The sequence below is a fragment of the Pseudonaja textilis genome, chromosome 3, assembly GCF_049901715.1.
Source record: "Pseudonaja textilis isolate UNSWEBS1 chromosome 3, rPseTex1.2, whole genome shotgun sequence".
NCBI lineage: Eukaryota > Metazoa > Chordata > Lepidosauria > Squamata > Elapidae > Pseudonaja > Pseudonaja textilis.
In genome coordinates, this window is record NC_141992.1 from 16,324,378 (window position 1) to 16,349,611 (window position 25,234).

Below are 25,234 nucleotides of genomic sequence, written 5' to 3' on the forward strand. Positions count from 1 at the left end.
TGAGTATGATAGGGAGCTAAACAATTGCCATATTTCTGGTGATCACAGCATGCCTTAGAGAAAACCATTGGATGCTGTTATTATTTGGAACTGGTATGAATAAATTTCCTCTGAAAAATCAGATGGTTTTCTGGTCCTCTATCCTGATCAGTTAAATGATGGTGGGATTTTGGAAGTGTCTCATAAAGTGCTGATAGGATTCCTCACACTACTAACTTGGGGGCTAGATCTCTAAAACATGTAGAGCATTCGTGTATCCTGTCTGACATCCATTTCCCTGACCATTAAGATAGACTTAAGAGACCTGTCGGATTTTTAATAAATCCTAAGTCCCTCAATACACTCCACTTTCACCAATCTCTGGAAGGCTACTAGACAGGGGTCTAATCTAGCTTCCAAGCTGAGGTTGTTCCATGATCAGGATCCATCACAGATCTTCAGGCCTCAACTTTACTCCTCAAAAATGGACAACCATTAGCAGCCTCTTCTGGGATACTCATATTGGACAGATCCCACTAATACTTGGAGCTGAGCCCCAAGGGCTTCATAGGATGAAACATGCAGTGTGAAATGTACCCAGAAACATATTTGTAACACGTGTCATGGCCATTAATGTAGGTGCACTAACCAGCAAATGGACCACTATATTCTGAGCCAACTGCAGCATTAAAGTAGCCTTCAAAGTAGCCCCATGTGAAGACTGTTGTAGTAGTCCTCAAAATCATCTTTGTTTACATAAGACTAAAAAAATTATTTTGATGTCTTTTAATAAGAAAAGGCTGTTTCTATCCACCTCTCAAATGGATGTTTTCTGGAAACACACCAGCTTTTATTTTAGGACATTTTTATTTTCAACTAATAGCTTTTCCAGGAGAATGTAGTGTTCTGTTGGACTTAGTTTTATGTCTCTTTTTTAAAAAAAACAGGAGCACATTAAATTATAATTGGTTGAACTCAAGAAACTTCCCCCACCACATTGTTTTGTTTTTAAAACCAAAGAATCGGAGAAATTAAAATTGAAGTTGGCCTGGAATAACATAGCTTTCAATAGAGGTAATTGCTTCAGGAATGGCAAATTTCAAAATGGAAAATGATTTTTTTTAATTGAGCCATTTTTTGTATGAAATCTTGCATTAATTTCCATGTTTAATAGCAATAGCACTTAAACTTATATACCATTCCAGAGTGCTTTGCAGCACACTCTCAGTGGTTTACAATGTCAGCATATTGCCCCCAACAATCTGGGTCCTCATTTTACCAACCTTGGAAGGATGGAAGGCTGAGTCAACCTTGGTCCCCATCAGGATCGAATTCCTGGCCGTGGGCAGAGTTAGCTGTATCAACCATGCATGTTCTATCTTCCTGAACATTGGAGGCTCCCATTATTACTACCATAACTGGAAAATAGGCAACATTCACCTGCAAAACTAATTTGCCACTCTCCTCTTCTTTCTCTTTCCACTTAGGGCAAAGCATTAATCCCAAGTTCGCTGGTCTCATTGGAAGGCATGGTCCACAAAACAAGCAGCCATTTACGGTGGTCTTTTTCAAAGCTACTGAATTACGTTTCCGAAGCATCCGTTCTACAGGAGGCAAACAGCGGAACCAAAACCGTTCAAAGGCACCTAAAAATCAAGAAGCCTTTCGAGTGTCAAATCTTGGAGGTACGCAAACATTAGGTTTGTGATTTCCATAAAATTAATCTTGGGGATTAAGTTAAGAAAATAAAGTTGTTTCTGGTACTTTTGTTTCCTCCCTAAATTGTTTTTGTCTTAGCTGGGAAGAAATGAAATCTGAGCATTATTTTCTCTGCTGTGAACATGCTTAGATGTTGAGAAGCCTGCAAAAATGTTTCTCTGCAACCAGCTAGTTATCAAACACAATGAACTTCATTGCAGAGTTGGAGCGTGTAAAAGATTCTTAGGTCTGAACAGCCATTTTGAGCATTCTAGATCTGAAACAAAATAACCCTTTGAATTCAGGACAAAATAGGGATGTTGCTTTGAGTGTTCACTCTAGAAAAGAAAAAGTATCTTGCTCCAAATGTTTCATCTGGAGGTCACTTTCTTACAGCTAAGGACTATATCCTGGGCTCCTCAGGTATGAGACTTGGAAAAGTAGACCAAGGGGCTGAATTTTTATTGTCACACAGTATTGCAACAATAATATACACCAGGGGTCTCCATCCTTAACAACTGTAAGGTTTGTGGACTTCAACTCCCAGAATTCCCCAACCAACATGGCTGACTGAGGAATTCTGGGAGTTGACGTCCACATGTCTTCAAGTTGCCAAGGTTGAAGGCCCCTAATATAGACAATGTCTGTATTATGCAGAGAAAGCTACAGAATATGTACCCAGTCACACTTCCATGAAGGAACCTTACCAGTCTTGGTTTCCAGTGTACGGCAGTTTTATGTTTGGTCATCACCACAATTTTGTGCTTGGGAAGAAAGGGAAGAGGGCGGAACGAAAGAAGGAAGGAAGAAAGGAAAAGAGGGAGGAAGGGGTGGGAGAAGGGAGGGAGGGAAGAAAGGAAAGAAGTTATTGGAATTATTAGGAAATGCGCCTGTGCTGCAGTGTAGAGATTCTATGCTTTCTCAAATTTTCTTCAAACTCTTTTCACCTTTCTACTACACCTGTTGTTGAAATGTTTATAGAATTCAGATCAATACATTAATGTGTTGAAAGAATATTAAAGAACCATTAATATATAGCTTTTATGGATTAATTTTTTGCATCCTTTTTATCGCTTTATTTATTTATATTCCGCATTTATTATTTTTGTAAATAACTCAAGATGGTGAACATACCTAATACTCCTTCCTCCTCCTACTTTCCCCACAACAGTAACGGAGGAGGGGGGGAGGGCTGAGAGATACATAAATCCTTCTAAGGTTTCATGGAATTTTATTACACTGTTTATAGATATTGTCATTATTTTAGAAAAAAATATTTCTAAAAGTCATGTATGAATGTAACTACATTCCCTTTGCTAGTGCCCTAATGCATACATTATTAATACCACTGCCAGACTGATTGCTGTGAGGCAGTTGGTCTAACTTTGCTTTGCTTCTTTTTCTGCCCAATGCTCTCCAACTCAGAAAACAGCAGCAATGATCAGAGGCAAGCTTGCAAGAAACATGAACTCTATGTCAGTTTCAGGGATCTTGGCTGGCAGGTAATGCTACTTTTTTTTTTGCTTGGAATTAGAGATCCCCATTGTGCTTTAAGCCTATTTATTCTCAAGTGTGTAACGTGAGGAAATTCCTTTTCCTATTATGTCCGCTTGTAGGACAGCAAAAGCCAAACTTGTTTTGGCAGGTTAAGATCATGCAGGTCTACATGTTACTTGCAAATAATTCCAGGGCAAACATTCTTTCCTTATACCCTGTCTCCCCCAAAATAAGCCCTAGCACGTCTTTTACATGTGTAAGCCCTACTCCCCCCCCAAAAAATAAGCCCTACTTAAGAGCCTGCGCAACTGTCCAGCCACCTGTCCATTTTGTCTGGTTGTTTGCTGTACCGCGGCCACAAGGTGAATCAGGGTGGTGGTGGAGTTGCATCACGTGTCCTGCACTGGCTTACTGCAGGGCCTCTGCAGCCAGGCCACCCACACCCTGACACCTGCCTCACGGCGGCAGCACCAGCAACCATGGCCACCAGCCCAGTTCTTCTGCTTGCTCGTGGCCACAACAGAGCAGGAAGCTGAGTGGTGAGCTGGTACAAGCCAAGGCAGGTGTTGGGGCGTGGGTGACTTGGCTGCGATGGCCCTGAAGTAAGCCAATGCAGGGCACATGGGGCAGCTCCACTCCCTGACTCATGGCAGCTGCACTGCTGCGTCGTTTGGCCTCCTGCCCCCCCCCCCCAGAGCAAGCAGAAGAAGTGGGCCTCCCATACATGAGGGGGGAGATAACACCCCCCAAAAAAATATGCCCTAGTGCTTATTTTGGGGCCCAAAAGAAAATAAGACTAGGTCTTATTTTCAGGGAAACATGGTAATAGATCAGTTCCACTAATTTATTTATCTATTTATCTCACAGAGCCACTCTGAGCCGTGTACAATTATAGCATACAAAACATGTGTGCTATATTCCAATAGGGGGCAATTTAAATGGGAATAAAATAATTAAAGTTAAAAGCTAGAGGAAGGGCCTTCAATCAACATCAAAGCTGTGTGTCTATGGAAATTCTCAGTTGGTTTTCTTTGAACAATACCAAAGTTGTGTGTTCCTCTGCGAACCTCAGTTGACAGAGATTTCTTCTGAAATGCCACGCCAGGGGGGCCTAGCTTGTTTTTCTGGGGGGTGGGGTGGGAGTAGAATATTCTAAAGGACAGAAGTGATGTCAGAGAAGGTTCTCTTCCTGAATTATGCCAGAATTTTTAATTTATTTATAAACTAAAACAATCAGTAATTTTAAAGCCATCTTTAGTTGGTAGGGCAGAGAGAAAGGGATTGTCTCAAAGTCAACCAGGTGGCTCTCATGCCTAAGATGGAACTAGAACTCACAGTCTCGCAGTTCCTAGCCTGCTATTTTAACCACTATAAGGAGTGGATACAAATCTAATAATAGCTTAACCCAAAAAAACCCACACCAAAAATAAAAAAAGTCATTCCAATCCAATGTTTCTCTACCTCAGCAACTTGGTGTGGACTTCAACTTCCAGAATTCCCCGTTCAGCATTAGGGGAAGCAATTAAAGTTACAGCGATTGAGAAACACTGCTTTCGGGGAAATAAAAAAAAAAAATCCACAGCAACCCCATTGGGGTTGATACTCTTGTACTGGGTCTAGGGATAAATTAATGTGCCTGTGGCAGGAAATGAAGGTTAAGCTTTGCTAACCTTCTCTTTGATCTTTAAATGATAGCACAGACCAGAGACATTAATTTAGGCCTTGATAATCCCTAAGCATGTTTTAAGCTAAAGTAAACTTCCCCTAACCCCCACCCTTTTTATCATAGTTCTTTTATTGCAACTTGTAAAAGAGAAACACGGGGGGGAGGAGGGAATCAATCTACAGAGATAAATTGAAATAAAAACAAAATTATCTAACCAATTCAGTTTCAAATCCCCATTTAAGTGAATGCCCTATATGTATACAGACGAATTTCAATATTTTTGGGGGGGGGTGGGGTGTAGAAATGATGTTGTTTAGCACATTAAGTCCTCTCCATCTCTCTGCCTCACCTAACCCAGGACTGGATCATCGCTCCAGAAGGTTATGCTGCTTATTACTGCGAAGGGGAATGTGCTTTTCCACTGAACTCTTACATGAATGCAACAAATCATGCTATTGTACAGACACTGGTAAGTTTATCTTAAAAGTCTTTCGCAACAATTCTGTAGCCTGATCTGTGTCATTCGATGAAAAGAGAAATTACAAGAGAGGCGAACTATATGAATTTCAGGAAAGTAAAATAATCATTAACTACACATTAGCATTTCTTATATCTTCAGTTTGGTAATTTGTCTGATACCAGGGTGGATGGTATTTGGTGAACTCTGTGGAGTTTTTGGCGCTCTCTGAGCTTGGTGTTTGCTTGCAGACTTTTCATTACCAAACTAGGTAACATCATCAAGTTTAAATCATGTATCCACAATTTGCCATTTTTAGGTAGGATGGCAGTCTTTGTCCTCTCCTCCTCTTGCCCTGTTAATATGATTACTGCTTTTATTCATGCTAAGCAAATATATCTACTAAACACATTTTTCTCATAGCAATATACTTCTAATATTTCCTCAAAAAACTTGACATAAGAAAAATTTGAGCAATCTTTTCCATCATCACAGATTATCAGGAGCTAAAATTCCATGCATGGAAGAGGATATTGAGTTACCCCAAGATTATAAACTAGATCTAATTATCAATTGACACTATGAGTAAAGAACTTGCAGCTACATTGACAGTTCAGGAATAGCCAGTTCAGCTACTTTGATAGTGGTAACCTGCCTTCTTTGGGCAACACCCAAAGTTGCCATGCAATCAGAGGAAATCAAGTGTTGGTAATAATAGGTGCCAAAACTGGATCTTCTAGTTGAATAATGGGAGGAAACATTGACAGGGTGGGAGAATGTGAAGCTCAACCAATTCACATCTGTCTATATGTATTTATAAATCACTATAAAAATGTGAAAAGTGAATTATTTTACCTTTTTAACTATATTTTCACTAAGAATGAGAATTTGAAAAGTACTAGGAAAATAATTCAGATATTTGAGAAAACCCAGTGCTGTATCTCCTGCCTATGAAATGATCCAAGGAAAGCTTTCCCCACAAAAGAGAGGAGGAGAGAAAGGAGGAAAATGTGGATGAGAATGATTATTGTATTCATATAAATAATTTCTTCATATCACCAGTTCCCAAAACTAGGAAGAATATGTAAAGAACAGTCACAAATTCACAGGGGCAAGTGTTTTCTATAGCTGTAGGAATTGCATTAATGATAGTGGGGTGTGAGTTGTGTGCATAGACCACATACCCACAATACCCACAAATATACACATATATTGCAAATAATATTATCCCTAAACATTTACCCAGAAAGCCTTTTATCCTCAACCTTCTTACTCACTGCCCTTTTATGACTGCCTTATGTAACAACTCTGGTTGATCTGCAAGACCTGTTTCTTCTAAGCCCGGTAATCATAGTCTTCTCAGCACAGAAGTCAAAGTGTCAGATCTCCTGGCTCCAGTTCTGATAGAACTAGGTGGTAACTTTGTTGAAAAACCCTGTTCCTTTCAGTGTCTAGTACCCACAGAGCTTGCTCAATGCAAAGTTCAAAAATGCCTTGTTAATTCTTGCACAGGGATCACCAAATTTGTAGAAAAGCAGGTCTTTCAAGTATAAGTGGTAGAAACAGGGAAACAGTTATGGAGGGAAAAGAACCATAGTCCTTTTCTGGAAAACCACATTTCAGGCTGCAAAACTCAAATGACCACTAGGTGTGAATCGTTTTCAGTGTCTTTCCTGCCATCTAATGGTTTTCTGGATTCCTACAGTCTCTCTGGTAGCCCAGCTGATGTGCTGTTGTGTTGTATTTGTATTTAATATTCAGCTTAAGTTCTTGTAAACATCCTGATGTCTCGTAACTTTATTTGCCTCCAGGTTCACTTTATAAACCCCGATACCGTGCCGAAGCCTTGCTGTGCCCCAACACAACTCAACGCCATTTCTGTTCTCTACTTCGACGACAGCTCCAACGTCATTTTGAAGAAATACAGAAACATGGTGGTCCGAGCCTGTGGCTGCCATTAACAGCCTAGTCAGAAAAGCTATATCGGGATTTCAAAATGTGCAGACTGAATTGTTTTTATAAAAAAGAGAGGTTTTTTTAAAAAAGAAAAAAAGAGGAAAAAAGAAAAGAAAAGAAAGCTATCGTAGGAAGAAAATTTCGAAATGGGCCAAAGGTTCAGGAATTATTTTTGAGATGCAAATGCTGCTTTGAGCAAAGTTGGCTTTAGATTGCACAGGAGCATCTTGAAGGAAAATAAGGATGAATTCTAGGAGCAGATTTTTTTTTCTCTGCAAGTGCCTTGTCAGGGAAACAGACCTCTTTTATTTCTTACTTTTCTTTTCTTTTTTTAACAAGAAAGCTATTTGAGATGTATATGAATGAGGAACATATCCATGGACAGGTTTATAGATTTCCTTCCTAAAGAAATGCACCACACGAATTAAAATGTATGAATGAATTTATCTGAATCCACTGGCTATCTTGACCACATTACAAGGAAGATGTGAATTTTGACTTATTTTTAAAACAAAAATTCCATGGCCTTACATGTTTGAGATGTTCCCTGCCAAGGCAGCTATAAAACTTTTGCAGTGATTCCAGACACTGAACATTATGTATATACTGTACTTTTTTCAGCTGGATCTCCTGTTTCCTATTCAAAACAAGCAGGCAGCATTATAAATCCAAGAATCAGGGCTGTACATAATATCCTTGTATGGCCATACATAGTGTTCCATATACAAGCACAGAGACAGCAAGATAAATGGCATACAGATTTGAGCTGCAGTTGGCTGTGTTTAGTGTAATTCATGGAATTGCACAATTAAGCTTCCGCTGTTTGAGAAATTCTGACAATAGCATTCACTAGAATACGGACAATAAAATTTGCCAATCTTATTTCCCAAGTCACAGTAGCAAACATGCAGATTTACTCTAATAATTGTTTAATCACTTTTGGGGGCAAGATTTGTTCTTTTCCTATGCTTTAATCCAACTTGATAGGCAAGAGAAAAGTCTTAACTACTCGGAAGAATGAATTTCTTAAAAGTGCAAGAACAATGCATTCAGCCAATATAGAGATATTTTGTTTCTGAAAAGTGCCTTCTCCCGTTTCTGTTTTGGCAATGCTAATTTAAATCTTCTAATCTGGGAGGGAGCAGAAAGGTATAAAAAGTCAATACAATAATTGCCTTTGAATTAAAAGGCTACCATTTTTGAAGCCATGTTGGTCAGACTAATCTGGATGAAGAGGTAGACAGCTTGTCAATGACATGGAATTGCAACTCTGTTAAACAGTGGTAAGCATTTTCATTATTAATCATTGTGGCTCAGAAGCTGGAATTCAACATCTGTAGATCCATGTGTTACCTATTTCTGCATAGATTGTGCACACAAAATTATTCACTGGATAGAGATGTTGGGAGAAAAGTACAAGGATAAAGATAGAGAAGACCGTTATGGGGAACTAACATTAACTAATAACTTGATACCATCGTAAATAATTCAGGTTCTATCAAGTAGAATTGTTTCCAAAATGGGGAGAATGTTATTGCTCTTTCAATTAGCTTGAGGATGTCCCTGACTTTCAGTTGGGTTGCATGTTGTCTCAAAAAGAATTTTGACCATTCAGGAAAGTTTCATAGGAAAAGATATATAGGAAGACTAAAGGAGCTGAGGTCACAAAAGTATTGAATTTCAAGCAGCAAGTGTAATATGCCATCAGCTAAAACTACATGTAATACTGGGTGAAGGTCCTAATTCAAAAAAAGATGTTGTGGCTGAAAAGTGACTTTATATTGTTAGAACTCTGGTACAAGGTTGCAGATAATAACTCAGTCACTGGACAGAGTCCCATGGAAAGCCATATCTAATCATCACTTGATTTAAAAAAAATAATCCAAAGGCTTTTTCTGCATCTAAAGATACTAATGCAGAAGAATTCCATTTTATCCATGGGATTTTATATGTAGTATGTCACTTAATGTATTCAAATTATTTGATGTCTGAAAATTATGGATAAATCCCAACTGGAAGGATGAATTATAAATCTTTTGCAAGTATCTACCCAGTAGGGTAGTTAAAATCTTGGTGTCTACATTTTTGTGGGTCTTTACCTGGTTTAAAATCTCATAAAATTATGATGGAATAGAAACCAACAAACCTGTGTATGCCTTTTACCAGTGATTATCAATCTTGGCAACTTGAAGATGTGTGGACTTCAACTCCCAGAATTCTCCAGCCACCATAGCTTTTTGGGATCTGTCATAACTTCCAGTGGTTGCTAAGTGAGCTGTTGAGGACTAACTGTATTTTTTTTTCTGGTCTCCCTGAATATGAGAGAGATGTTTCTTCCCTTCTTACCGCTAATCAGGCTGTCTAATGAAGTTAATTTGCCGCAATAGAACACAGAAAGCACAGTATCACACAGTGCCTAAGTAATTTGATTCTCGTTGTCTTGCTATCTATGAACTCATGCTTGGAAATGTTTTAGACTGGTTGTTAGGTGGAAAAGACCCAAAGTCCTACTGTATGAAACCAGCTTGTTTCATATAGGTAGAATGATTGTGGAGGTAGATCCCAATGGGAAACGGAAGAGACCAGAGTGGTTTTCAAGCATCCCTCAAATTAGACCTGATTCTAATCCTTACCTTTTCTCTCAGTCAGTATATTTTTGGATCAGATTAACTTCCCTTCACCTGCTGATGAAGTCAGGAGGTCAGAGTCCTAGCATATTTTTATATAGATGCTTACACTACCTTCATATGTCTTTCTAGGACAGGGGTGTCAATCTTAAGGTATGTGATGCGTCTGGCCCATGGGCCATAAGTTTGACAGCCCTGTTCTAGGGTCTGATGAACCTCATTCAGGGAACTCTTTTTTAAATGCTATACTAGATAAAAGAAAATGTCTTCTTCCTGAGTCTTCTTACCTTCAGGCTGTGTTTGGACAACAAAAGCAGGATTCCTGGCCATTTTGTGAATTCTGAGCATTGTAGTCCTAGTTTATACAGAGGACGCCAGCTTAGGGGAGACTGCCTTATGAATGAGTATGTATACAATATATGGGTGGTCTGTAGTGTCTTCTTTTCCAGATTATGTTGGTAAATATTCTGGAAGAAAACCTTCATGAATCAGTTCAGCCTCTTTATGTGTATTAGGGGAATAATATTCCAAGGGTCATTTCCCTTCCCAACCTTTATAAATAAATGACCTTTTTTTGGTTACTTTCTGTTTAAGATCCATTCTTTGTACATGTTTTTGTAAATAGTTTTCACAAAAGCGAAAAAAAAATTATTTATTTCAGCCTCTGTATTTCTTTTCTCAGTCACATTTGGGAAAAACAAAAACAACCAAGCAACCGACAAAAAAAATCATCTCTCATTTGAAAACATGTTGTTTCTTTATTTAATAAAATATTTATTAACAACTGCTAGTGAAACAAATAAATGTTTGGGGACTTTTTATTTCCTTACAGCAGTTGTTTTTAGATGGTTGTTTGTACAAATTAATCAAATAAATCATTGTCATTTTATGTGGCTTTAAAATGAAGCCTCTCTTGTGATGTTTTTATGTGGTTATTGCGCTTCCTTTCCTTCTTCACAGGCCTGTCCTGTAAATGTTCTTTTGAGTTCAGTGGGTTTCATTGTCAGGACAATGTAATCCCTTTCAAAGAGCCACAGATGAATGAAGGCTACAATTCCTCATTTATGTACCTCAGTATAAGCTTCATGTAACACAAGGAGATTTTCCTTTGAGTAAAGAATGGAATGGCACAGAATGGAACAGAATTCTTTATTGGCCAAGTGTGATTGGACACACAAGGAATTTGTCTCTGGTACACAAGCTATAAGTGTACATACAAGCAATAAGTGATAAATCATAATCATAGTCATCATAAAAATATATACATCACAACCATAAGAAACACTTAGTGATAGTCATAGGATACTAAATAAGCAATCAACATAAATCATACTAGGATACTAAATAAACAATATAAATTGTAAGATATAAGCAACAAAGTTCTAGTCATAAAAAGATAAGGAGATAGGTAATAGGAAAGATGATGAGAATAACAGTAATGTAGCCTTACTAGATAGTTTTGACAGTGTTGTGAGAATTACCAGTAGTTGTTTAGCAGAATGATGGTATTGGGGGGGTGGGGGGATGTCTGTCAACTCATAAAACATTTCTTTGCCCGTTTTATAGTTGCCAACAGAAAGCAGTTCAGTTTGGTTTAGAGTTTCGTAGTTAGGTCGTCTGCAGGTTGGTCTTGCCGATCATGGTGTTGTCGTCTGGTGGTTACTTGGGCAGCTATTTGGGTAGGGGGGGATGATGGCATTTACAACCTCCTCCCCTTCACATTTGTACTGGGTCATGTGGGAGAGGGCGTCAGCCAGAAAGTTCCTCTCCCCTGGGATGTGTTTTAGCACGAAGTCAAATCAGTTGAAATATTGAGCCCAGCGGACTTGTTTGGTTGATAGTTTTCGTGGGGTCCTAAGGGCTTCCACTGCCGGAATCCAGACACTGTCTAGTTGTTCTGGTGTCCAATGCCCTATAGTGTCATTTTGAGGGCAGAAGTTGAAACAATTTATGTCTGGGATATGAGAGTTCTGTAGATATTTTCACAACCCTCTTTCTGGCTCGTGCAGTATACAGGTCCTCAATGGAAGGCAGGTTGGTAGCAATCATTTTTATTGGTTTTATTTTTATTTTATTTAATTATTCTAATTATTTGCATGTGGACACTCTAGAAAGGTTGAAAAGTTTTGGGACTCAATTTTATCCAGAATTAGGCACTGTATTTCTGTTCTGCATTTATTTGAAAATATGTCTGTTTCACTTTGACTCCCAGGTCTTCCAGGTGGCTTATGACAAAACAAATTAATAAACACAGTCCATAACAAAAAAAATACAAAATTGTAAATAATGATGAGAGGGAGGGAAAATGCAAAGGAGTATAGAATATTTTTCTCCTAAGGTTGGGTTTATTGATTTTATGGAGGAAATTGTTCTAATTGCCCAATACCCAAAGCTTTCTGGGTGGTTTATAATAAATACATTAAAAGATGCAATTTTTGAATACAAACCTGTACAATAAAGCGCAAGATAAAAACTTGAAAACTAGGCAGCTGAAAGTCAGTCATTCAAAAGTTAAAATAATACCGTGTTTCCCCCAAAATAAGACCTCGAAAATTAGCCGGAGTGCTTATTTTCAAGCCCAAAAGAAAATAAGACTGGGTCTTATTTTGGGGGAAACATGGTATCAATTAAAATACAAATAAAAATTAGTTAAGAAGCCATGACATCTTGACCTGGCAACACGATGATGCTAATGTGAATGACAAGCCACTCTGAGGAAGGAATTTCACAAATGAAGTGCTACCACCACACACAAAGGTCTCACCTTTGTAGAGGTCCATCTCACCTCCTTTAGTGAGAGGATCTGGAGGAAGGCCTTGTTAGACAAGCTTAAGGTCCAGGTAGGTACATACAGTTTGAGGAAAGATGTTCCTTCGGGTAGTCTAATCCTAAATTGTTTAGGGCAGATCTGGGCATTTTATGGGCCTTGGGCCATATCTAGCCCTTTGGCTATCCCTGTTTGGCCCACACGGATTGCTTTTATTTTGAAGGCATTTGCTATCTTTTTTGTTTTTACATTTACGTATGTGCGTATGTGCATTCCTACGCAGCTTCATAGCCCTATTGGTTCGTCTCTCCTCAACAGTCCGGTTTCTCATCTGGCACTTTTGCAAAATTAATTGCCCATCTCTGGTATAGGGTTTTAAAGGTCAAAACTAACACAAATCCAGGTAGGTACATACATATAGGAAGAGGTATTTCTTCAAGTAACTTGGTCCTCAGCCAATTGGGGATTTAAAGATCAAAGCTAACACTTTGAACTGAGTTTGGAAATCAACTGACAGCCAGTATAGATGGTGAAATGTTCATATCGTATCAATCTCAGTGAACAGTCTAGCTACTCTTTGTTTTGAACTAACTGAATGTTCTGGGCTGTTTTCAAAGATAACCTCACATAACAACACATTGCAACAATCCAACTGGAAAATTACCAGACCATTAATAACTATTGAAAGGCTGTCTCTATCCAGATAAGGTCACAGTTGGTAAATCAAGTGAAACTTGATTTAAAAAAATACACTGAGTAATCGAGGTCACACCTGGGTCTTAGTGGCAGTGATGGATGTGGGAGAATCTCCTAACTTGCAAAACTGTTCCTTTAGAGTAAGCCGGACCACTCTGGGATAGAGATGCATAATCGAATAATAGAATCTATGTCTTACCTGGTTTGAGTTTCAGTTTTTTGGCCCTCCAGTTTATCACCCTGTCCAAACAGTGGCTTAGGACAGGGATTTCCAACATTGGCAATTTTAAGACTTGTGCACTTCAACTCCCAGGGAGGAACTTGTGCACTTCAACTCCCAGGGAGGAACTCTGGGAGTTGAAATCCACAAGTCTTAAAGTTGCCAAGGTTGGAGACCCCTGGCTTACGATACTACCTGATTCAATCTGTATTAGATGAAAAGGAGAGGTAAAGTTGTTTTTTTGAATTGATCATTTGCTGTTGTCAACCCTGACACTGGCCTGTCCGAAGCCATCCTGGGGCTTCAGTGCTGCCACACTAGAGCCTGAGAGATAGGGAGTGGGGATGAGAGATAGCTGGAGCTATGTAGTCAAAATAAAATACTTTCTCTTGGGAACCAAGGACATTCTTGCACCTGGCCAGAGGAAGGAGGAGTGATGTCACCAGACCAGTGGATGCTGTCTTGATTGGGCCATGTGACTGATTGTTTGGGATTGGGGGGGGACTTTCATTTTTAATTGGGTAAAAACCAAGAAACCCTTCAGAGTTGGTTTCACCAGATATGTACCAATATGATATTTTCCAATAAAACTATTCTTTGAGGAATCTACCTGCCTCAGAGTTTTTGCTTGCAATGGATCTAATACTTGGAACCCTAACATTAAACTAACTCAACATTAAACCAACTCCACAGAAGTCAAGACAGCTGACTTCTGGAAACCAGAAAGATTTTCTCCACAATGATCTGTCTTTATAGGTCTTCCAATAGTGCATTCATTATCATTAACTGAGTCCATTCACCTTGTTGCTGGTTGCTATACTCTCTTTCCTTCTACCTTTCCCAGCATAACAGCCTTTTGCGGAGAGCTAGGTATCATTCACATATTGATGGCACCTCAGTCCTTGTTCCCAGATTACCTCTCCTAGTGGCTTCTTGAAGATATTTAAAAGCATAGGAGATATAATAGAATGCTGAGGGACTCCATAAGCCAACCACCAAGAGGAAGAATAGGAATCCCCAGCACCATCTTCTGGAAATGGCCATCCAAATAAGAGTGGAACCACTGTAACACAAAGTCCTCAGGTCCCAACTCCAGAAGGATACTATATGTGCAGCAGTGGTACGAAAAAATGCTGAGAAGTCTAAAAGGATCAACAGGATCGTCCATCTTTTTCCTAGCACAGGCCATTCTGCAGGGTGACCAAGGCAGTTTCTGTTCAATAGCTAGGGTAGAAATGAATCTAAAAAAAATCGGTTTCATCTTGGAAAGCCCAGAATTGCTCACTCATCAGGTTAAGCTGTAGTTTGCTTTATCATGGTTTTTGAATAAACCACCAATGTGGTTAGTGAGCCAAAAGCAATGTATCTTTTGATTTGGCATTACAGGTATAGTAGTCAACTTGCTTTTAAGGTGGATTCTAGATAATTGGGAAAAACAATGTTGGGAGTTAACTGTTTTCAACACTGACTTTTCATGGTTATCCGTTGTTGGAGCTCTTAGCCACAATTGGGCTAAGCAATAAACTACAACTGCAACACTACTACAAGTGTGAGTAGCCTGGTTTATTGATTAAAGATCCAATTCTTGGCAGAGTGCGACAGAAAATCCTATCCTGCCTTTTCCACATCTGAAGAAGTTCAGGAGCAAAGATATAGAACAAAATATTACCAGTGTGCAGTAAAATTGCACATGATATACATAGTACAGAGCAACATATATCAAACTAGATTCCAATAGACTAAAGCATAGTTTACAAATGCCCCAAATCTATTAAAGTCTTGCATGCACCCAGGCTAAAATGCTTTACTTGTTTGCTAGGCACATGCACCTAAACATGTTAGGTAACTCTAGGGCTAACTTCGGGCTAAGATACTGGTCTAGAGTGCTACACTTGGGAGGCACCAATGCCCACTTTTTTTTTTTTTGAAAAAAAAATGTCCACTTTTTTTTTTTGAAAAAAAACGTTATTCTAAAAATGCAAATCTTTGAATCGGTAGGAAGCCTAAGAGCACCATGCACCCTCAACAGAGTGCTGAGTGTATACACCATAAATGGCCCTTGAGATTAATATTTCAAAAATCCTTGACAGAAAAATTGCAGCCCAAAGATGTAAACTATGGATGTGTCTAAAGGAGCTTTAAGATGTTACCCACAAGGGCCACATGATGGGCAAAGCTAGAGCCAGAAATGGATAGTGGGGCACCCATTCTGTAACGAGCAGAAAGAGTAACCTTGGAGATCAGGAGGAAGAGCCACTACCAAGACAGATAAAAGTCAGATAAAAGAAACTTGAGTCCAAGCCAGAACTGTAACCTGACAAAGCATGTAAGACAAGACCCTACCTAGTTCTCCAGAAGACATAAGAAAGAAGGGGGAGAGGGGGACACATTCAGACTTGGCAAGATCCTGTAACTAACCTCACAATAAAAGCAGTATTATGTATGCTTGGTTTCCTTGTTTGAACTATCCCGAAGGGCTGAGATATTCTTTTTTTGTGCTCCCCTTTTCATCTTTCTGATATATTCCTTTTTGCCTCCAAGCAGCAAAAGAAATTGATGTTTTCTTTCACCAGGGGCTTGACCTGATCTTTTATAAAGGCCATATGAATATCGTAAGTTTGAATGGCTGCATGTTACCTGTCCTTATTAGCTTCCTATAGGTTTACAGACATGCTAGTTTTGTTTTCCAATTTGACTTTCCTCCCCTTTTCCTCTCTCTCATTCATGCATTTCGACTACGCAACACAGCCTCTTCCAAGTTGCTCAGCTACTATGTCTTGGTTACTTGTCAACGTTCACTGCAACGGCATAAATCTAAATTATGCAGCATTATTGGGAGGTAGAGAGATCTACAAGGGGGGGGGGGATGTGAAGATTCCAAGAGCAAAGATGCCCAGTTGATTATAGCACAGCTGTCAGCAGCTGTTTTGAAGAAGCGGGAGGTAAATTAATTCTGTTTACTGCTGACATAGCTTAGAGATTTAGTCATCCCAGTAAAATCAGAAGCACAAGAAGGAGGAGGGAGGTAATTAGAAACTAAAGAACCCTTAGCCAAGAAGTAGATGCTTTCCCTCCAAAATTAGGTGGCTACAATATGGTTTTTGCAGATGTTGCCAGCATCAAACATTTCTCCTGCCTACATAATATTGTTATGGAGGAGGAGAAATGAACCATATTGGAAAAAAAAATAATCATTAATAGCCATCGCTATTTTTCTGCCTACATGGAATACAGCTCATTATCAGCTGACTACTTGTCCATCATACTAGAAATAGCTTTGCATAGCAGATGTTGAGATGCTTCTACAAAAGGAAAAAGAAACAAAGGACAGTCTACATCCTGGGTTCCCGGGTTAACAATGTTTGTCTTTTCCTTTCCTCCGCTATTATTGACTTAAGCTAACACCTACTCTTGACTTTAGCTACATCAATCGTTCCCCAAGTGTGATGTGCTCGGCTTCAACTTCAGGCATCCGTGGCCTGGTGGTTTAGATACAAAGCACGTCTGGTGGGTTCCAGGTTCGAAAGAGTGGCCTGAATTGCAGTGGAATAAGCACAGCCCTAGCAATAAATATAAAGGCACAAGGGTCTGAGAAGACTTACTTTTGATCAGGCTGAAACTCTGCATGTTCCAAATTGTGATGATTTAAGAGTATCTTTTTCCAAAGCAACTGAAGGCAGGACGAGAAACAATGGATAGAAACTAATCATGGAGAGAAGCAACCTAGAACTAAGGAGAAATTTCCTGACCGTGAGAACCGAGGTGTCCTTGGTGCTCTCGGTACTTGCTTGCTTGCTTGCAGATGTTTCATTACCCAAACTAGGTAATATCATCGGCGCTAGTAAGGAGTGCTGTTTGCTATCAGTTTAGTTCAGGGCCCCCCAAACTTGGCAACTTTAAGACTTGTGGACTTCAACTCCCAGAATTCTCCAACTAGCATAACTTAAAGTTGCCAAGTTTGGAGACCTCTGGTTTAGTTGCTCTAACAATTTAATCAGTGGGACGTCTTGTCTCCAAAAGTTGTGAGTACACGGAATAGTTTTAAGAAGAAATGTAACCGCCATTTGTCTGAAATGGTATAGGGCAGTAGTGGCAAACCTTTTTCAGCTCCTGTGCCAATAATTGTGTGTACACTCATGCACTCGCGCTCGTGTGCCAGCACCTAGAAGGCAATGCACGCTGCCCCCCTGTGCATATGCGTGATGCCCCTGCAGCGTGCCACGCATCTGCGCATGCACACAAGATCCCCTTGCCGTGCGCCACACGTCTGCACAGGGGTGGGATTCTACCAGTTTGCACCTATTTGCTAGAACCGGTTGTTAACATTCTAAGCAGTTCGGAGAACCAGTTGTTAGAAGAAATTATTGGCCTAATCCTGTAAGGAAGGCAGGAAGGAAACATTCTGGTGTTGCTTACAGAAACTGCGTCTCCGTTAACCCTTATTACATTCTTGGCAGGACTAGACTTCTTGTCCTTGGAACTTCTCTGGAATTTTTTTTTCCTCCTTTGCTGGTACTTTGCTTGTGTAGAGGGGCTACTCAAAGTTACAATGGCACTGAAAAAAGTGACTTATGACCATTTTTCACACTTACGACTGTTGCAGCATCCCCACAGTCATGAGAGGCCAGGCGAGGAGATGCGTGCCTCTATGTGAGTGATATTGAGTTGGCTACACCCAGCTAATAACATGACCACCAAGCCATGTCCACCTAGTTACATGACCACCAAACCACGCCCACCAACATACTACGCCCACAGAACCAGTTGTTAAAAAATTTGAATCCCACCTCTGCATCTGCGCATGCACGCATGATTCCCCCGCTGTGCGCCATGCATCTCTCGCATACGTACATGATCACCCCCCTCCACGCACCGTGCATCTGCACATGTGTGCACGATCACCCCCGTGCCATGAGTCTGCACATACGTGTGCCACCCCACGCGCGCTGCACATCTCTGCACATTGCACATGTCTCCCCCGCCCCTGCGCATACACGCCAGATACCTGACAATCAGCTGTCGGGCAGTGGCAGTGCGCACGCATGCGCCTAGGGGCTCTTCCAGGTGAGCTCTCACGTGCCGGGGGAAATGGCTCTGCATGCCACTTCCGGCACACGTGCCATAGGTTCACCATCACGGGTATAGGGTCTCCTGCTCGAGGCTGATGGATGGCCCAGGCTCTGCCTTTGCCTCTGCCTCTGCAGGGGATGGGACTAGAAGACCTCTAGGGTCCTTTCCAACTCTTATTATCCCGTTATTCATTTTTGTGAGACTATTTTGGAGGCACCAGGGAGTTTCCTTTTAATCCCCTCATAAACCTACCTCATTTTGTTAGAAAGAGTAAGAAAAGTTTCCCAGATCATAATTTTGCTCCTGAATTTTGGCTCAGAGCATGAAGGCTCATGTATTAACCAAGAAGATTATCCAGGAGATGAAGAATGCTTTTTCCCTGCTTAACTCCACTATAGCCCTGTATCTCTTCCTTTTTTGCAGAGAGAACTTTTAAAATTGAGTAAATGAGGGAGAACCACCAAAGTTAAACAGGTATGTTTTCAGTATTAAAATGTCAGCATCAGGAAAGCCTTTTCTATCAAGCTTCTGCCTGGCATAGAAATGATACAGACTTAGAAATGACAAAATGAAGGATACGTATTATGTGTCCATGTCAGTGATTTATAATGGCAAATCACAAAGTGTCATGGTTTGAGCTGCAAAAGCTTGGTGAGAAAAATAAACTTAATCTGCTTAATCTAACCCTGACCAATGAAATCTGTATTTTGGGTGCCTTGGTCTGCTGTAATATCTTCAACCCTAATTTTTCTGGCTCCGATACAAACTTTGACCCAGCTAAGGGAGTTGATCTTGGTGGATTTTCCCCTATTGATGTGTCAAGTTCTTTGGATGACTTCACATAAACTTTGTGAATGTGGAAAGATTCCAAATCTGGAATGAGTTACTAAAGGTCAAAGCTCAGCTATATTGTCTTGGGAACCTCTTGCAACTGAAACCATTTCCCTCCCCGCCCTCATCTCCCCCCCCTGCCCACTAGTATTTGGGAATTTTATTTAATGGTGAACTCTAATCTTAAAAAACATTTAATTTGGAAAATAAGCCCATTGGGATAAGCAGTAGTATTATTATTTTAAAAAAAATTCCAGTGAACAAATGATTGCATTGGCAAGGCAGAATAAATTCGCTACTGAATTTGTTTAAATTGTTTTAAAATCTTGGAAGTGGAAAGTTATACAATAGGTAGAGCCTCTATATCCCTTCCAACCTATTTTCTGGGTTTTCTTAATTATAAGATAACGATGGGTTATCCAAAATTGCTGTAATAAATTACATAAATTACAATTACTACCAACCTGCCTTCCATTGTATACTGCACGAGTCAAAAAGAGGGCCAAGAAAATATTTACAGATCCCTCACATCCCAGACATAAACTGTTTCACCTCCTTCCTTCAAAATGATGCTATAGAGCACTGCACACCAGAACAACTAGACACAAGGACAGTTTTTCCCTGAACGTCATCACTCAGCTAAACAAATAATTCCCTCAACACTGTTCAACTATTTACAAAGTCTACACTGCTATTACTATTAATCTTCTCACCAGTCCTTATCACCCATCCCCTCCCACTTGTGACTGTAACTGGAACTTTGTCGCTTCTATCCTTACGATTTATATTGACTGTTTCCTAGTATGATGTAATTGCTTATTGTACCCTATGACTATCATTAAGTGTTGTACCTTATGGGGGTCCCTTCCAACCCTGTTATTCTATTCTGGGTTTGTTGATACTGGGTGTCAATGGCTCTACAGCATTTTTTCTAGCCTTGCCTGGGATTCTATTCTATTCTATTCTATTCTATTCTATTCTATTCTATTCTATTCTATTCTATTCTATTCTATTCTATTTTGCTATGACATCTCTAGGAGCATTGCAGAAATATGTTATTGGAACAAGGGGCTATCAGACCAATATCAATGCCTGCCCAATATTCCAATTACCCTTCGAAAGCCCCCATTATGGACAGAAAGGTGTATTCCAAAATCTAAGGGGCTGCCACAAAGAAGACGATGTCAATCTATTTTCCAAAGCAGTTGAATGCAAGATAAGAAGCAGTGGGGGAAAACTAATCAAGGAGAGAAGCCACCTAGAACTAAGGAAAAATTTCATGACAGAACAATTAACCAGTGGAACAATTTGCCTCCAGAAGTTGTGGGTGCGTCTTCACTGGAGGTTTTAAAAAGAGATTGGACAACTGTTTGTCTGAAATGGTATAGAACAGGGGTCGCCAACCTTTTGGACCTCAGGGACCACCAAACTCATAATTTTAAATTCTGTGGATCACTAATACGAATTTTGACTGATGGTGGCTTGCTGAGGTTGGTGGGAAAGTCTGTCCCATATTCCAGAGCTGCAGTAGTCACAAGACTGGCCCTTTGGTCATCCTGGAGCTGCTGTTCCTCTACCCAGGTGCACCTGTCTGCCATGGACTGGAGGAGCTGATCCGGGATGACCAAAGGGCCAGTCCTGTGACTACTGCAGCTCTAGAATATAGGACAGACTTTCCCACCAACCTCAGCAAGCCACCCTGGGGCAGATTTTCCTCCCCTGCCATTGGTCTAACCTTCCAGTTCCACTTCACGGGGCTCTACTCAAGGTAAAGTTTGCCCTTGGCCGAAGGTGGGGGGCAGCGGGTGGGTGGGCCATGTGGGCGGTGACATTTCTCTGCGGACCACCAAAATTTTCTCATGGACCACCAGTGGTCCCCGACCCACTGATACAGAACTTACTGCTTGACCAGGGGGTTGAACTAGAAGGACATCCAAGGTACTTTCCAACCCTGTTATTCTGTTATTCTACATTTATAAGGCATTCTATGGGAGTGCCCCACTGGAATGAGTGGTGTGAGAAAGTTTGCTCTGATGAGGGCCAACATGGGGAGGAAGATTTAAAAAGGCAAGATGGCAGTCATACCTTGTTTTTACAAGCTTTGCACATATGGACACCCTGCTCTGCAGATTTTCTTACTCAAATGGTATTAAAAAACACCATAAGCGTGACAGGTGTCCCTGCCCACCACTTCTGGATTAACCCTTAAGCAAAATAAACATAATCAGAATACCAAAAGAAGTGGGAGATTTTTTCTCCTGGCTCTCATGCCTTTAACTCTTTCACTGCCATGTTAAAGAGCTCAACTTTAGGCAACTGTTTTGTGCTTGTCCTTATCTGCAGTGTTTGACTTGCATTGTTAAAAACAATGTTCAACTTGTACTGTTAAATCTGCACAGTTTTAAAAAACCTTTTCTTTGCCATGATGAGCAACTACATTCTAACAATGGTTTGAAGGTGTTGTCAGATATGACATTTATTTCCATCTCATGGTGTAAGAGTTTTTCTTCTGAAAACAGACAACATGGTTGGGTTTTATTTAAGGCATCAGTTGGCCTTAATTTGGCCCTCTGCCCATTAATGTTTCCAAGGCCTGATCAGCCTGACAAATGCTGTTTGAGTTAAAATCCAAATTTACTGAATATTGAAGCTTTCTGTTAAATATGAACCATGAGTATATTTTGTAATCGAGTTTCTCAACTCAAGGAACTCATTTTATCGAAAAGGTATAACTTATTTTTACTCAATAACAATTTGCACAATGTTTTTAGGAAGACAAAAAGTGAAATAAAGTATAAAATTGCAGGTGACAGAATGTTTCATTAAAATACACACATACAGAAAATCCTGCCTTTACTGTAATTTCACATTAATGCCAAGAAGTCACTTGTAAAGAGGGCACAAGGCAACATATGTATAAACAGAATGTCTAGTCATAAATATTGTCAGGGCATCTGGGTTTAAGAAGGTGTAGTTAGCTTTTGTCAGCACTGCCATTAGAGACATCTATTTTCTCATATTTACGTCTCCATTTTGGAAGAGGAGGAAAATGGGTGGAGAAGAAGTGAGCAGGTTCCCTTGGACCATGGACCATTGTAGCATCCCCATGGGCACATGATCTGCATTTGGATACTTGACCACTGATTCACATTTATGACAGCTGCAGTGTCCCAGGGTCATATGATCACCTTTTGTGACCTTCTGATGAGCAAAGTCAATGAGGAAGCCAGATTCAATTAACAACTGTTTTACTAATTGAACAACTGCTGTGATTCACTTAACAAATGGGGCAAGAAAAGTCATGAAATGGGGCAAAATTCAACAAACGTCTCACTTAGCAACATACATTTTGGGTTCAATTGTGGTCATAAGTTGAGGACTACCTTTCGTCAGTCTAGTGTCTTGGGATCTCTTTCTGGTTCCTCAGGAGACCCCTGAAAATTGCCCTAAACTAAGGCCACTTTTACCTATTCTTTATTCTAAGCCTTAAAATACACTTAATCTAATTAAAAGAACCCTGGAACTGCGACACAAAACAGCAAGACATAACCCTGCCCCATTTGTATAATTGTTCTGTCTACTGCAACTTGTACCTTCTTGGGGAAAAAAATAAGAGTAGTACCCAGCTAATAAGTGCAGCAAAATGTGAAATTGCCTTCCTTGATGGCCCATGAATTACTAAAAAGAAAGCAGTACCGAATTGGCCATGGAAAAGAACTTGAAGGGAACTTCTTCCAGTTCTATTTGGAACAGATTCAATCAAGGCAATTGAAGAAGCAAGGCATAAGTAGTGCATCATACATTGCCTGTTTGAATTTTGATACTCAGTCAATTAGATGAAAGGACACAGAAGGCATTTTTCATAGAAATCTGCTTTTAATTTATGGTAGAAAGCCCCAGGTCTAGATGCAAATTTCATATATTTGCACATTATGAAAAATAAGAAACACTAGTGTGGTTACAGTACGCTTGTAAGCCATGCTGCTTTCTGAAAATGTCGTGGTTTGACCACTAAGCCAAGAAACTGGGGAATGAAACCTTCAGCTTTCTTTGGCGAAACCACCAAACCACTGATAATATCCTCCCGGGATGCTAGGAGATGGAGAGATGGAGGCTGCCAAAATCTGTGGAATGTCCTGTGGAAACAACTAGACCACAAATTCAAATCTTACCAAATCTAGCTCATGACTGCAAGAGATGAGGGTATTGCAGTAGGGCTTCTCTTCATTCCTTCAGGATGACGTTCAGACATACAGCTATACTCATCTGACAGTAGAAAAACAATGTGTTCGATGAAAATCTCACCCACACTTAACTGAGATAGTTTTACAGGCATTTCTAGGAATGATAAAAACACACAGTATTAACTCCCCACCCCCATCAATCCTGATTGGCAATTGGAAATATGCACCTCTTGGGATCTGGTAGACATCACTGTGAGATTGATACACCAATGCCTGTGACTTTTCTGTCATTAAATTCTTGAAGAGAAAAGCTAACTCAATGTTCCAACATAATTTTTGTGTCATTTTAGGCAGAAAAATGACCAGCATGATATCTTTCTCTAAACATGTTAGGACTGACCAATGGCAGATTATCGTACCGGTATTTTAGCATCAGAACAATCCTGTTAAATTCTTCTGAAATGTAGGAAGTAGATGAACTTCTAGGCTGAATGGGGATTTCAATTTGGATTTATATACATTGTGTCCATTATTCCCATTCATTATGTATCATAATTAACTTAGATAAAAACTCCTTCAAGCTCTTATTCCAATAAAGCCCTTGTATGAGGAGTCATGGTGGCGCAGTGGTTAGAATGCAGTACTGCAGGCTTCTTCTGCTGACTGCTGGCTGCCTGCAATTTGGCAATTAGAATCTCACTGGCTCAAGATTGACTCAGCCTTCCAATCTTCTGAGGTGGGTAAAATGAGGAGCCAGATTGTTGGGAGCAACAGGCTGACTCTGTAAACCGCTTAGAGAGGGTTGTAAAGCACTGCGACATGGTATATAGGTCTAAATGCTATGCTACAAAAAAAAACCACTAACCTTGAATCACTTCCTACCCACCCCTACACAATTAGACCACAATCTTTAATCAGTCATTTCTCCATTCTGTCAGTGTCAGTTCCTGGGGAATGCAACCAAGTTGAGTTAGTGCAACATATTTTAAGGAAAGCTGAAATAAGATGATTATAATTTGTGAAATTCTTTCCAAACTTTTTGCCAACAAGGAGCACTGGAAGTGTGTACTCTCTTCCACATAACAATGTGTGATGCATCTTTCTTGACCCTTGCATTTGTACTTCTGTATTGTGAGGAACATGGCACATATATTTTCTACCCCCGAGTCATATGACCAGGAGGGAGAAGGAAAAAAGGAGGAAGAAATAATATGTTCCTTTCCTGCAATTTCTCATGAAACTGATCCTTATTAATCCATTTAGTTGACCGTCTTCATATATTAGGGGTGGAGGGAGGAAGAGAGAAAGGGGGAGGGGGAGATCAAAATATGACAATAGGTGTAATTTTAAGAACTGAAGAGCTATATTTAAGCACAGCCAAATGAATGAATGAGCTAGTCTCACTTTTTTTTTTTAAAGCCACAATGCCACTAAGATAGATGGCATGAATTACTGTCATTTCCAAAATTGCTAGCTGCAGAAGAAACATCCCAAACACTATATAATATGCCCCAGCACTGGGACTGTCAACTTAACTGTAATTATAGGAAAACGTTTAAATGGAGCAGCCCCTGGAAATGAAAAGC

At 40.0% G+C, this 25,234-nt stretch overlaps 1 protein-coding gene across 2 annotated transcripts in view; it reads left to right on the top strand.

Annotated features, from left to right (window-relative positions):
- The window catches only part of BMP7 (bone morphogenetic protein 7), an 88,701-nt gene extending 77,915 nt beyond the window's left edge, over nt 1–10,786 (top strand). Inside the window, exons 4-7 of one of the 2 annotated variants that reach the window (XM_087928962.1) lie at nt 1,467–1,679; nt 3,103–3,179; nt 5,199–5,309; nt 7,109–10,786. In XM_087928962.1, coding sequence (XP_087785088.1) covers nt 1,467–1,679; nt 3,103–3,179; nt 5,199–5,309; nt 7,109–7,258 — 551 coding nt within the window. In that variant the 3' untranslated portion in view covers nt 7,259–10,786. The remainder of the gene's footprint in view (nt 1–1,466; nt 1,680–3,102; nt 3,180–5,198; nt 5,310–7,108) is intronic. The other variant, XM_026697457.2, reaches the window with a different exon arrangement.
- Nucleotides 10,787–25,234: the final 14,448 nt, after the last annotated feature.